The sequence below is a fragment of the Scyliorhinus torazame genome, chromosome 8 (genome assembly GCF_047496885.1).
Source record: "Scyliorhinus torazame isolate Kashiwa2021f chromosome 8, sScyTor2.1, whole genome shotgun sequence".
Lineage (NCBI taxonomy): Eukaryota > Metazoa > Chordata > Chondrichthyes > Carcharhiniformes > Scyliorhinidae > Scyliorhinus > Scyliorhinus torazame.
Window position 1 is genome coordinate 33,874,310 of NC_092714.1, and position 12,428 is coordinate 33,886,737.

General features: G+C 41.1%; 1 protein-coding gene across 1 annotated transcript in view; it reads right to left on the bottom strand.

Moving 5' to 3' along the window:
* Positions 1–222: 222 nt before the first annotated feature.
* morc3a (MORC family CW-type zinc finger 3a) overlaps positions 223–12,428 on the bottom strand; it is a 97,534-nt gene continuing 85,328 nt past the window's right edge. The window contains exon 19 of the mRNA XM_072513340.1: positions 223–12,227. Within this exon, the coding sequence (XP_072369441.1) occupies positions 12,086–12,227 (142 nt within the window). The 3' untranslated portion in view covers positions 223–12,085. The remainder of the gene's footprint in view (positions 12,228–12,428) is intronic.

Below are 12,428 nucleotides of genomic sequence, written 5' to 3' on the forward strand. Positions count from 1 at the left end.
GCATCTACAGTCCTGTGTTTGTCCACATCACATCACTGCTCAAGTACCGGGTCCTATCAATGCCTACGATCAAGCCAGTTCTGCACCATCACGACAACACATTGAGAAATAAGAAATACCAAAAATTAAATGCCTCCGGTTGACAACTGTATGTTCAACTCCAATATTACAACATTCTCACCCTCGGTCCCCAAAAATGGTTAAATAATTAAACTACAACCATTGTAAAAATGGAAATTTAATGAGCAAGACAAAAGTATAAAACATTTAAATACATCCTTTTAATGGGAAATTTCTGGTTTACAAATATTCGAATACATTCATAAAAAGCTTCCATAATTCTCATTGAATCTGCACAAAATATCACAATTATCTTTCATATACTGTATTTGAGGCAACCAAATGTATCGCACACAATTTCCCGAAGTAATAATCTTTATTAGTGTCACAAGTAGGCTTACATTAACACTACAATGAAGTTACTGTGAAAATCCCCTAGTCGCCACACTCCGGCGCCTGTTCGGGTACACAGAGGGAGAATTCAGAATGTCCAATTCACCTAACAAGCTTTTTTTTTGGGGGGGGGGGGGGGGAAAGACAACTTGTGGGAGGAAACCGGAGCACCCGGAGGAAACCCACGCAGACACGGGGAGAACGTGCAAACTCTGCACAGTGACCCAAGCAGGAATCCAGTCCGGGACCCTGGCACTGTGAAGCAACAGTGCTACCCACCGTGCTACCCATAACAGTTTGAGGATACCATTAATACTAGCCTGTTGCATTTTCTTTATCAAGAGCTTTGCCAATCATTTTCTCTTTCAGGAAGATGAACTACAGATAACAGATCAACAGACAACAAAAGAGAAAAAGACATTCAAAGCATCTTGTGACATAGGTTACTTCGAAAGAACAGACACGAAATGGAGAAAATTAGATTGAGAGAGCTATGCCACGCATCTGTTCATGGCACTGTTCTGTCAAAATACCTAGAGAACTATCGAGCCTGTACTTACCAATATTTAATATATATTCCTCAGCAACTTATATAAATTTTTAAATAAAACTTAAAAGCTATTGTTTGCTCCCAAAATCTATTTTTTTTTTCCCCAATGGAAGAGTGGGGCAACAATAAGTTAGACCAAATAGCCTCCATTATTTTTTCATTTGTTAAAACCAATTAAAACTTTACTGAATTATAGCTGCATTTGTTTTCCATAAAAACTTGATTTGTTTTGAAATTAAAGTTTCTCCCAAAATTCAAATACGTTGTCATGTACCGAGTGTTTTTACAGCAATCAATAAATACTATTTTGTACAAACAGAAATTACTTCAAGAAAGTTAATTTCTAGCATAAAATGAAACAATAATGTTTTAGACTATTCAGAGATGAATTTGCATTTAAAATTAACCAGTTTGATTCATTGGTTTTCTAAGCCATAAAAAGCTAAATGTAATTTTACATGTACTTTGATCTTTGAATATTAATTCAAATTATTGCTATTGGTTAGCGGAAACAAAATACATCAGTCAGCATGGAGCCAGAAAGGGAGCACCTTTTGAAGAGAGGGGAACTACCTCCAAGTTCTTTTTGGACTTCAAACAGCTGTTGACAAAGTCTTTCCTGAAAAGACTCTTCATCCAGAAGCCATGGGAAAGCAAGGCAGAGCATTGGACTGGATAATAAGGCAGGTTCAAAATCCCCAAAAATTCAGCCAGATGCAGCAAGTAGAGGGAATTAGACTCGGAGGCAGTGCTGAGGGGAGGCTTACTGATGTCACTATTCAAGAGTTCCAACACTTAAAAGATGCCCCAAATAATGAAAGACCGCAGTCGCAAATTTAATTTAATGTAGGCAAAGTTGATGAAGAGCATGGGGTGGTGCTGGAATCTGTCTGAAAGTGAAAATGGAAGTGGGAAATGATAAACGGTAGCCATAGTCAAAGGAAAACAAAAGTCAAGCACTGTGTAAAGGGGCTGTTCATTCATAAGAACCTTCACTAGGTTGGTTCCGGAGTTGAGAGGATTGGCTTATGAGGAGAGACGGAGTAGACTGGGACTGTACTCATTGGAATTTAGAAGAATATTGGGGGGGGGGGGGATCTTATAGAAACATAAAATTATGAAGAGAATAGATAGATTAGAAACGGAGGTTGTTTCCACTGGCAGGTGAAACTGGAACAAGGGGGCATAGCCTCAAAGGGAGAGCAGATTTAGGACCGAGTTGAGGAGGGACTTCTTCACCCAAATAGTTGTAAATCTGTGGAATTGACTGCCCAGTGAAGCAGTTGAGGCTACCTTGTTGAATGGTTTTAAGGCAAAGATGGATAGCTTTTTGAACAGTAAAGGAATTAAGGGTTATGGTGAGCTGAGCCCACAAAAGAAGTGGAGCTGAGCCCACAAAACTCTCAGCCATGGTCATATTGAATGGCGGAGCAGGCTCGAGGCCAGATGGCCTACTCCTAGTTCTTATGTTCTTCACTCCAGACCAATTTTAGCCTTTGAACCGTTGCACATCAACTCACTGGATTGAAAGACAGGTGACAAGAAGCCTTCGGATTTTCAGAAGTTCAGGTGGCATCAATAAACTTGCAACTGTTGGATTTAATCATCCAAAGGAAAACATCCAATAAATGGCGTGTGCACTAACTGCACAACCTGGCTGATGAAAAGGCAGCTTTGCATTCTACTTATTTTCTTTCCCATGCACTCACGCCAGTACACACATCACTGCACAATTTCCTCAACTCGTAACCTAACTTTCCAGTTGCTTGGTTGATTGATGTTCCAGGTGATTGGATATTTGGGGTAATGTTCAAATCCTGGCTGCCCATCTCTCACCTGGAAAATGGGTGGCCAACAGTTGAAGGTTTGTTGGGTGGGTGGAAGCAGGGACTCAACTTGGCTGCCCTGCCGACACCCAATGTTACAGGCAGGCCTGCAAAGCCTTGAAGTTTCAGCACCCTTTTGTCTGGAACGTTTGCTAAATGTTTTTTGGAAGTTTAAGGTACTTGGCCAACTTGCTTGGTCGCTCACTCAAGAGCATCAAGGAGGTTGAACAACCAGGGTTCTTTCCTTTCTGAATCCATGCTGGCTATTGTTCACTAGGTTGGCACACAAGGGATGTCCAAAATGTATTTTGTTTTGTCATATTACAGAAGGTTGATGTAATGTTTGGCTTTCCAATAAGTTAACCAGATGTCTGGAATACAATGCTCAGTTCTGATCGTACCGCATGAAAAAGGTGCATTAATTGGAAAAGGTGTGGAGTACATCAACATGGATCATCCCAAGTTGTAAAGGTGATTAGGAAGGAGGAAATATTAGGTTATGCTCAAACTCTCCAATGTAGAAAGAAAAATAGATTAATAGACGTCGTCACTCAGCGAAGGTTAAGGTAAATCCAGATTAGTACTTTAAAGTCAGTCAGATGAGTGACAAGTAATTCAACTTTGCAAAGTGCAAATTTAAAATGGCAACAGGTAGAAACATCTTCAAAAGGAGGATACATGTTTGAACCGTGCTTCCAGACAAGGTTTCTACGAAAGGGATCAGAATTCTTTTGCTCAATAGACTTTAGCTTTAACTTATTTTTAAAACATTAAAGATGCATTTGAAAGCTGTGGAATCCATGAACGAAACCTTACAATTCTAGTTTTTGGATGTAGCAGCACAGGCATTGAGAGAACAAAATCACAACTTTTGTGCTCAATATTCTCACGTTTTTAAATTAACAGCTTTCTAAAGGTCACGAGCTACTGTAAACATTTTCCGTGTACAAAAAGGGCAGCTAACCAGTGCATAGTTTGCAAATACAAAATGAACCTCTGACACTAGACCTGAATCAGAGTGCAGTTTTGCTCTTAAATTCTTGGGAGGAAATTGTGAATTTATCATTTTAAAATGAGGGAGGTGTCCCACATTCCAGTTCACCATCAGTGGAAGTTATTCGCCAGGAGGCAGCATTTGTATAGAGGTACACTGTAACTGGCAGATAATAAGCATAAAATGCAGCAATAATTACAAGTCAAAAGAAGCCAAGGGCTGAATTTTAGAAGAATGGTACCGTAATGGAGAGCCCTGTGCGGCCTGACTAAGCAAAACCAGTATGCACTTCAATTTCTATATTTATTTACATCAGTTATATTCAATGTCTATAAATAATATTTTGAGCAGAGGCCAGCAGATTCAAAAACCTTAACACAAACTCATTTAACATTTGTAAACATATTTATAATGGGAGACAGTAGAATTGTTCTCAAAACAAACATGTCTATTCAGGAGAGACCGGTACAACTGCAAATAAATCTCAAAATGCATACAATTTACAATATATTGAGAAATGCAAACTAGAACCAGACCAGTCAGCAATTTCTTGATTGCGAGAAACATGCAATGCGTCAATACAATTTACATTTTATTATTTTTTCCTGCTAATATTCTAGAGTTTGTGAAAATTAAGTAAAACAAACACTCAGAAGCCCAAATTATTATAGGTTTCAGGATAATAGTACCTCCAAATCCTTTGAAATGCATTAAATTAGAGACATGGGATTGGCTAACTTTAACTATGCAAAGAAATGGCTTTACATTTTCCCAATTATACTTTCCGTGTTGTGTTATCCTCCATTGCTGGGAGTTTAAAAACATTTATTTAATTTTGGTTGATCAATTTTTCCTTTGTCTCTTCGGTGACAAAATCACACCCTCGGCCATCAGTATATAAAGTCTGCAGCGTGTACTGTGCACAACCAAAATGCGACAAGCCTTTTTTGGCAGCACCTCAGGAACCCATGACCTCAACCGCCTTGAAAGGGCACAGGTACAGGGTGCACGGGAACATTGCCACCTCAAGCTCCCTCCAGCTTTCACATCATCCCAACTTGCACATATATTGTCGCCGTCTGAAACACAAAATCCTGGAACTCCCAGCTGAACAGAAAGGTTGAAGCACCTTCACCACATAGACATCACCATTGAAAAATAAGGGGCTACCCATTAGGAACATAGAGGAGCAGAATTTATTTCTGAGGGTTGAGTGCCTTTTAAACTCTCTTCCTCAATTCGCAGTGGAAGCGGAGTCTTTGAATATTGTTAAGACAGAGGCCAATAGTTTCTTGATATACAAAGGACTGAAGGGGTGGCTGAGAATTGAGGATACAATCAGATCAGTCATGGCTTTATTAAATGGCAGAGCAGGCTAGAGGTGCCGAATTGCCTAGCCCTAATTTCCATGTTCGTATAGACTACAGCAGTACAAGGTGGCCCCACCAGTATTTTCTCAAGGACATATAGGTCTGGGCAAGAAGCACCGTGACATCCACATCCCAGAAAATGGTTTTCACAAAAATGGAGATAACGGCCTACTAGTTGGCTGATAAGCAGCACAGGCAGTAGTCTGGGATCGATGGCGATAGATTGACGGAAAAGGGACCTGGCTGCCCTAGTACACCACTGAAAGCAAGCATGCAGGTACAGCAAGCAGTTAGGAAGGCAAATGGTGTGTTGGCCTTCATTGCGAGAGGACTTGAGTACAGGAGCAACAATGTTTTACTGCAGATGTAAAGGGCCTTAGTGAGACCACACCTGGAGTAGAGTGCAGTTTTGGTCACCTTAGCCAAGAAAGGATATACCTGCCACAGAGGGAGTACTGAGATGGTTCACCAGACAGATTTTTGGGATGGCAAGACTGTCTCGTATGAGGAGAGATTGGGGCTGTATTCACTGGAATTTAGAATCAGAGGGGATCGAATTGAAACATATAAAATTCTGACAGGGATGGACAAACCGGATGCACAAATGTTGTTTCCTCTGGCTAGAGGGCCCAGAACCAGTGGATACCGTCTCAGGATACAGGTTCAGTCATTTAGGACTGAGACGAGGAGACTTCTTCACGCAGAGTGATGAACCTATGGAATTCTTGACACAAGGCTGTGGAGAACAAATCATTGACTATGTTTAAGGAAATAGATATCTAGGGCACAATTCAGCGCCTCAGTTGCGCCCGGCGTGGATCCAGGCGCAACGGGTGAATCGTAAGAGCCTCAAATTGAGCTCCGCGCTGGGCAGCCGAGAAGCACCTCGCTAAACGCGCCCAAAACTGGCTTTAAAATTTGTTCACCAAATTGCGTCCAGTGACTCTAAATGTGTCAAGGGGTATGGGGAGAGTGCTGGAGTATAGCAATGACGGAGCAGGCTCAAAGGGCTGAATGGCCTCCTACTAAAGGTTCCTCTTTTACTTTGAGCATTCGCTTACACCAGACAACAGTGGAGGAGACATGAACTATTTACCATGTTACTAAGTTGTCTGATTGCCCTCTTGCAGGATGTATTGCACAGCAAGGGATAAGAGATTTTAATATGAAAATGAACAAACATGAAAGATTTCATTGTACAGCAGACTTGCTTAAAAAGGCCTAAAGTTACACCATGGCAAAGGAATAATGAAGCAGACAATGAAACAGCCCATGCATGCCCATTGGAGAACAGCAAAGATCAATTCAATGTGACATTGACTTCACAAAAGCCATTTCTGACCACCTTGAACAAAAGAGAACTGTTCTCGACTTTCAGCTGCATTGTTAAAATAGATCCTGATCAGAAACAGAACGCGGTCATTCACATCAACACAATGGCAATAAGAACAGAGCAAATCGGGGAACCGGGGGAAAAGCTGGTGATCTTTTGACCCTTGCGGCTTCTCCGCCACCTGGCAAGTGTGGAAATAAGTACCAATCGCCCAAATGGTGAAAGTACAACATTCAAGAAGCAGATTGCAGAGATGAACGGGCTGTCTTGAGGAAATGTTGAACAGATTGGTCCCAGAAGAACAAGAAGTGGCCATACTGAGACATACAAGGGGGTTCCTGGCAGGGTAGCTACTGAAAGGATGTTTCCCTCATTGTGGAATCTAGAACTAGGGGGCACAATTCTAAAATCAGAAGTGGCACATTTAAGATGTAGGCGAAAAGGAATTTCTTCGAGGGTCCTGGCATCAACTGAGCCTGAAGGAACCTGCATGTGATGAAAGATTCCACTTCTTTTTGAGCATTAACTTACCCCAGAGCAGTGGAGGAGGCATTAGCTATTTTCCAGGTTGAGACAGACAGGTTTTTGATCGAAAAAGATGACAGCAGTCAGGCAGGAACGTGGAGTGGAAACCAAGATCAGATTGGCAGAGCAGCTCACTGTTGCTCCTACTTTACTGCAGCTCTCAACACCCTCCAGGACATGGCCGGTTTCCTAAAGTCTCTCTGCCATTGGATTCAATAACCAACCCCTCCACATCCAGCACGGTGGCCTCAGATGATCTACAGCAGGGGTTTTCAAACTCAGGGTCGCGACCTGCAGGTGGGTCGTGGAGCGATCAGTTGTGGAGTTCCCGATCGCGGGAAGAAGTTCCCAACTGCAGTCCCCGATTGGTTGCAGTGTTTGAGGGGGTGGGCGGCACGAGGCTAGGCTGCGTTCTGGTCACCGCGCGCAGTGTTGTGGGGGGGGGGGGGGGGGGGGGGGGGGGGGAAGAGGATAGATTGACAGGCGTCCACATGGATGCAATGCTAACAGTGATGGCCCCAGCTTGGAGCTCCGCTCTGGTGCTCGTCCTTTGCACGCTGCTTGGCCCGTCCCCCACCACCGATCGGCAGTATGCAGCCTGCAGCTACTTGGTCAATCCGTTCAACGGCCAGCACAACATCCGTTTGCACTCCCACGATGGTAAGCACTGGGCAGGAAGTGGTCTGTGACCGGGGTGAGTACAGTGAGAGGAAGCCATGCTAGGCTTCTCGGAATACTGAATAACCGAGGCCAGTCAACAGGGCTGACATATGTGAACACTGAAAGAAACCTACAGTCATCACTTTGTGTTGACACTCTCTGGAAAGCAGGAAATCAGAGCTTTTGGTGAGAATGGAGCCGGAGGTGACTAGGACGTTTGGATAGTGCAATGCAGTGGAACCAGTAAGAAATAGCGTGACATTGTGTGTGTTTGACAAGTTACCTCATCTCCTCTAAAGTTGTAGTTTGTATAGTAAAAACAAGATTCTACATTTGTTGTACTTTTTTTTATAATTGGTTACATTTCTAAAGAAATAGGAATATATATAAAACAAAGTTTGTGTCTAAATGTAAGGCTGCACATGTTCAACTGAAGTTAATTTAATTTATAGCAATAAAAAGTCATAAATTTGAAAAAATTAGGTATTAGAAGTAAAGTTTCAAAGTTAAAAAAAAGAATGCCGGCCGCGACCGGCCTTTAACTTTGAACAATGAGTCTTTCCGCCAGAGGCAGCGGCAGAGAGGTGGTCACACATCCGGCACGTCAATGCTTGGGCGCAACATCATAGAGGTGAGATTACTCCATTTTGTAGCTGCCAGTAAACAAGCAACAGGACTTTGTGAAGAACTGAAGATGGGCCATTTTGTAATAAGGTAGAGAGGGCCAGAGACACAAACAGAACAGGATCTCATAACTAAATCTGCTTGAGAGAGCTTCTCAGAAGAGTCCATCGTAGGACAAGGCAGTGCTAGTGTGAGCTGTATCCCGAGCTACACGGCCTCTGGTGGACAAACAATTAAGAAGAAATTGAAATCGGGAACAAAGCAGCGAAAAGATTATTTCCTGAGGTATGACGCTAATTGTGCCAATGCAAATCAGGATGCAAAGCCCATGTCTGTTATATGAAGTTTAAAACCCTCAAATCTTCAAAGGCATTCGAAGACTAAGCATGGCGAGTACGAGGACAAATCTCTTGATTTTTTTGAAAGCATGCAGCAAGAACTAAATCATCAGTTGATGTCCTTAGCTGAAATGTAACATTGAATGACAAAGCAAGAGATATCGTGAGGATCAAGCACGCTCATCTGCCACATTAAAGGTAAGAAATAATGGTATGTTGCGAAGGCTGGCCGGCATGGCTCGCTATCGCCAGCTCGTATGTCTCACGAACGATGTGTTGCAACAGTTCCTGGGTTCAGTAGTTGACTATATCCTCACCTGTCAATAGAAGGACAAAAACAACAGTGTTCTGGGAACACCCTTACCTCAAGTTCCCCTCCAAGTCACACACCTATTCTGATGTAGGTACACATGACCACTCCTGGATCAGACCACTCCTGGATCAAAATCCTTGGTTTCCCTATCAAGCACACTGTGGGAGTATTATTACAAGGATGATTGTTCAAAGGGATGACCCATAGCCATCTTCTCAGAGCAACTGGGATGGGTAATTGCAGTCTTGTTAGTGAAATCCACATCCCAAGAGCACAAAGAAACAATTCATTAAAGAAGGTAGAAGCATCCATGTGCATATTGCATATACTGCTTGTACATTAAGAATGTCGGGTATAGGATATCTTTGAATGCACACACTAAGTCAGAGACTGAAAGTGGTGTGATAGTACAACTGTATATTTTCAGAAATGAAATTTTGAATATTACAGAAATGTTCTCTTCAGCGTTATGACTTTATGATACATTTAAATCATTTTTAATTTAAATTTTCTGAGGAACATCAATATGGTACTGAAAACAATGTGTTGACTGAATACAAAGTAGTTCAGTGAAGGTTGGTCCAGAATGCCCATTTGTGTTTAAATAATCCAATTCAATATTCCATCAGCAAAGCAATTGAAAAATAAACTGTAACCATCACAGAGTCAAGTTCTAACTATCCATTTCCAGTTTGATATTAGCAGAAAGCAGTCAGCAAAGACAGCAATATAAAAGTGTTTCTGTATAGCAGGCCTGTGACCTGCTATACAGAAACACAGTGAATGGATCAAGGCATTAAACCACAGTTTAGCTGCATCTAATTCAGATTGGTTATTCTATTTGTATTTTATGTAATTTGTAGGAAGAAATCCATCCTGCCCAGAATGTCCTGTGATAGATTAAGAGGGAATCCACCAATACCCTGCCACAATCAAATGAAGTGACACTGGGTTTTATTTCAATGGACGTCACAGGGAATATAATACCCTGCGCATATATTTTTCTCCAGTCTGTCTTTTACTGATTTCTGGATGCGTACTGGTTTCCACACTCTGGTTGGCCTCTGACACCTCAGCCAAATAGAGGTTACCCATCAATATTCCTGAACAGCAAGCATGGCAGTGGGCATCATAGTAAAGACTGATTCCATCTTCACCAAATTTCCTACATGCAATGAAGGCCCCAGCCAACTTTTTGGTTCTTAATCTAGGTACATTATTGAGGCAGACCGTAGCACCCCATTGCTGCCCGAGTGGAGTACAGTGACTTCAGTATCTGCAAGCTAGGAGGAAAAGAAAAGCTAGGTTTCTCAAACCTAAATCACTAGTCAGAAAGAGGCTGATAAGTACACTCTCATTGAATTAGAAAAGGAACTGGCTCAGATGTGATGCCCTCTGCAACTGAACAGCCTGGTAAAACTGTTGCCTTGCACTTGTTGAATAGCCAAGTAGGTCAAGATTAGAAACTGTAGGGAACAAAGGAACTCCCTGTAGCAGTCTGGAGAGAGAAAAGGGGCAAAAATAAATCAAACAGGCATTTAATAAAGAAGCATGTCCTCACCACAGATTGGAGAATTTCTCCACGTCGAATACGATAATATATTTATAACAATCGAGATGGAATAACTGGAGAAGTGTAATTTGAAGTAAAACAAATGTTGATAAATAAAGGCAACAATGGAGCAGCAAATTTAGCCTTTAGGTGAACACTTGAACAGTTACACCTGATACAGAAATGAGCACTTAGAAAAATGGAACAAAACCAACTTCTCCAGAATACCAAAAATATTAGGGTTGGAAACAAAACAGGGCAATCCTTCAAACTCCCTCTGCACATTTCTCAGTCAAACAATTTGGAAGATCTCTCAACTTTTTTTTTAAACTATAATATATGTACACATACACACCAATCTTCTAGGCCGTGGCTCTTCACTGCCCCACTTTTTTCCAATCACCAGGAAAGGAAATTTAAGTTCTATACCACATAACTACATCTTCTCCAATAGAAAAATAATTTGGGATATATGGAGCCTGCATGAGGGGCAGTGCAAATTCATTTACACGTTAAGAATGGGTTGAAAGCATGATTCTGTGATGCAAACGCTAGCTAATACTATGCAACACATATTTACAGAGAAATTAATGAGATCACAGTAAAACATTAGAACACCATTATTTAACCTAAAGACCAACATGTGCATGAAATCGCTGCCTGCAGGAACATAGACAAAATCTCTTTAGAAAGTCATCGCATTTTTCAGTTTAACAGAAAATTATACCTAATCGACCGAAACAACATAATACTTTCCCATTCTACCGATCCCAATTTGTTTTGGGAAGTGGGGGCAGTCACAATCCTAGCCTCAGAGCAAAAGAACAGGATGAAGTATGTCAAAAAGATCTTTACACACAAAAAGGTCAAGAAATGAACAATATTAGTTTGAATAGCCAAGTAGGTCAAGATTAGAAACTGTAGGGAACAAAGGAACTCCCTGTAGCAGTCTGGAGAGAGAAAAGGGGCAAAAATAAATCAAACAGGCATTTAATAAAGAAGCATGTCCTCACCACAGATTGGAGAATTTCTCCACGTCGAATACGATAATATATTTATAACAATCGAGATGGAATAACTGGAGAAGTGTAATTTGAAGTAAAACAAATGTTGATAAATAAAGGCAACAATGGAGCAGCAAATTTAGCCTTTAGGTGAACACTTGAACAGTTACACCTGATACAGAAATGAGCACTTAGAAAAATGGAACATTAAAATGTTAAAACATTAAAATGGAACATTTTTCTATTGGAGAAGAACTGCTTCTTTCTCAAAAATGTTTGAAACTGCCCCATTATGCTCAGTGAGCCGGCAATACATTGCTGCTTTGCACCATGGCCGGAGTAAACAGACGAGAGGATAGCAACTTTAAAAAAAAAATAATCAACACTTTTGGTCTATTTAAAAAGTATCTGAAATCATCATCACAGAAGTGCATAATTTGCTTACTTGTAAGCTCTGGTTTTATCAAAAGTCTATTTGATATAGTTACATAATCCAATGGATATCTTCACAATAAATCCATGCTATAAAACAGGAGATGGTCTTCATGATGCATTGGCAGATAACACTTGGTCCAAAATCTCATCAACAACATCACTTTCATAGTTAATTTGCGCTAAGTCCAGTTCAGGTATAATATTGACCAGAAGCTGTCCAACCCCAATCCGCAGAGCCCGGAGTTTCACGCTGCAAGACATGAAATGGTCACACAATAACAACTGGGATTTGTTTGACAATGATAGCCGATAAGATTGTCTTTACATGTTTCTTGCACAGATTCCTGTAGAAGGAATGCTTCAACACAAATCTACTGAAAGAATGCTACTGTTAAACTCTTTCGTCTTTAGGGATTTTTCAAAATGGCAAAAACTGCATAACATAGTTTCA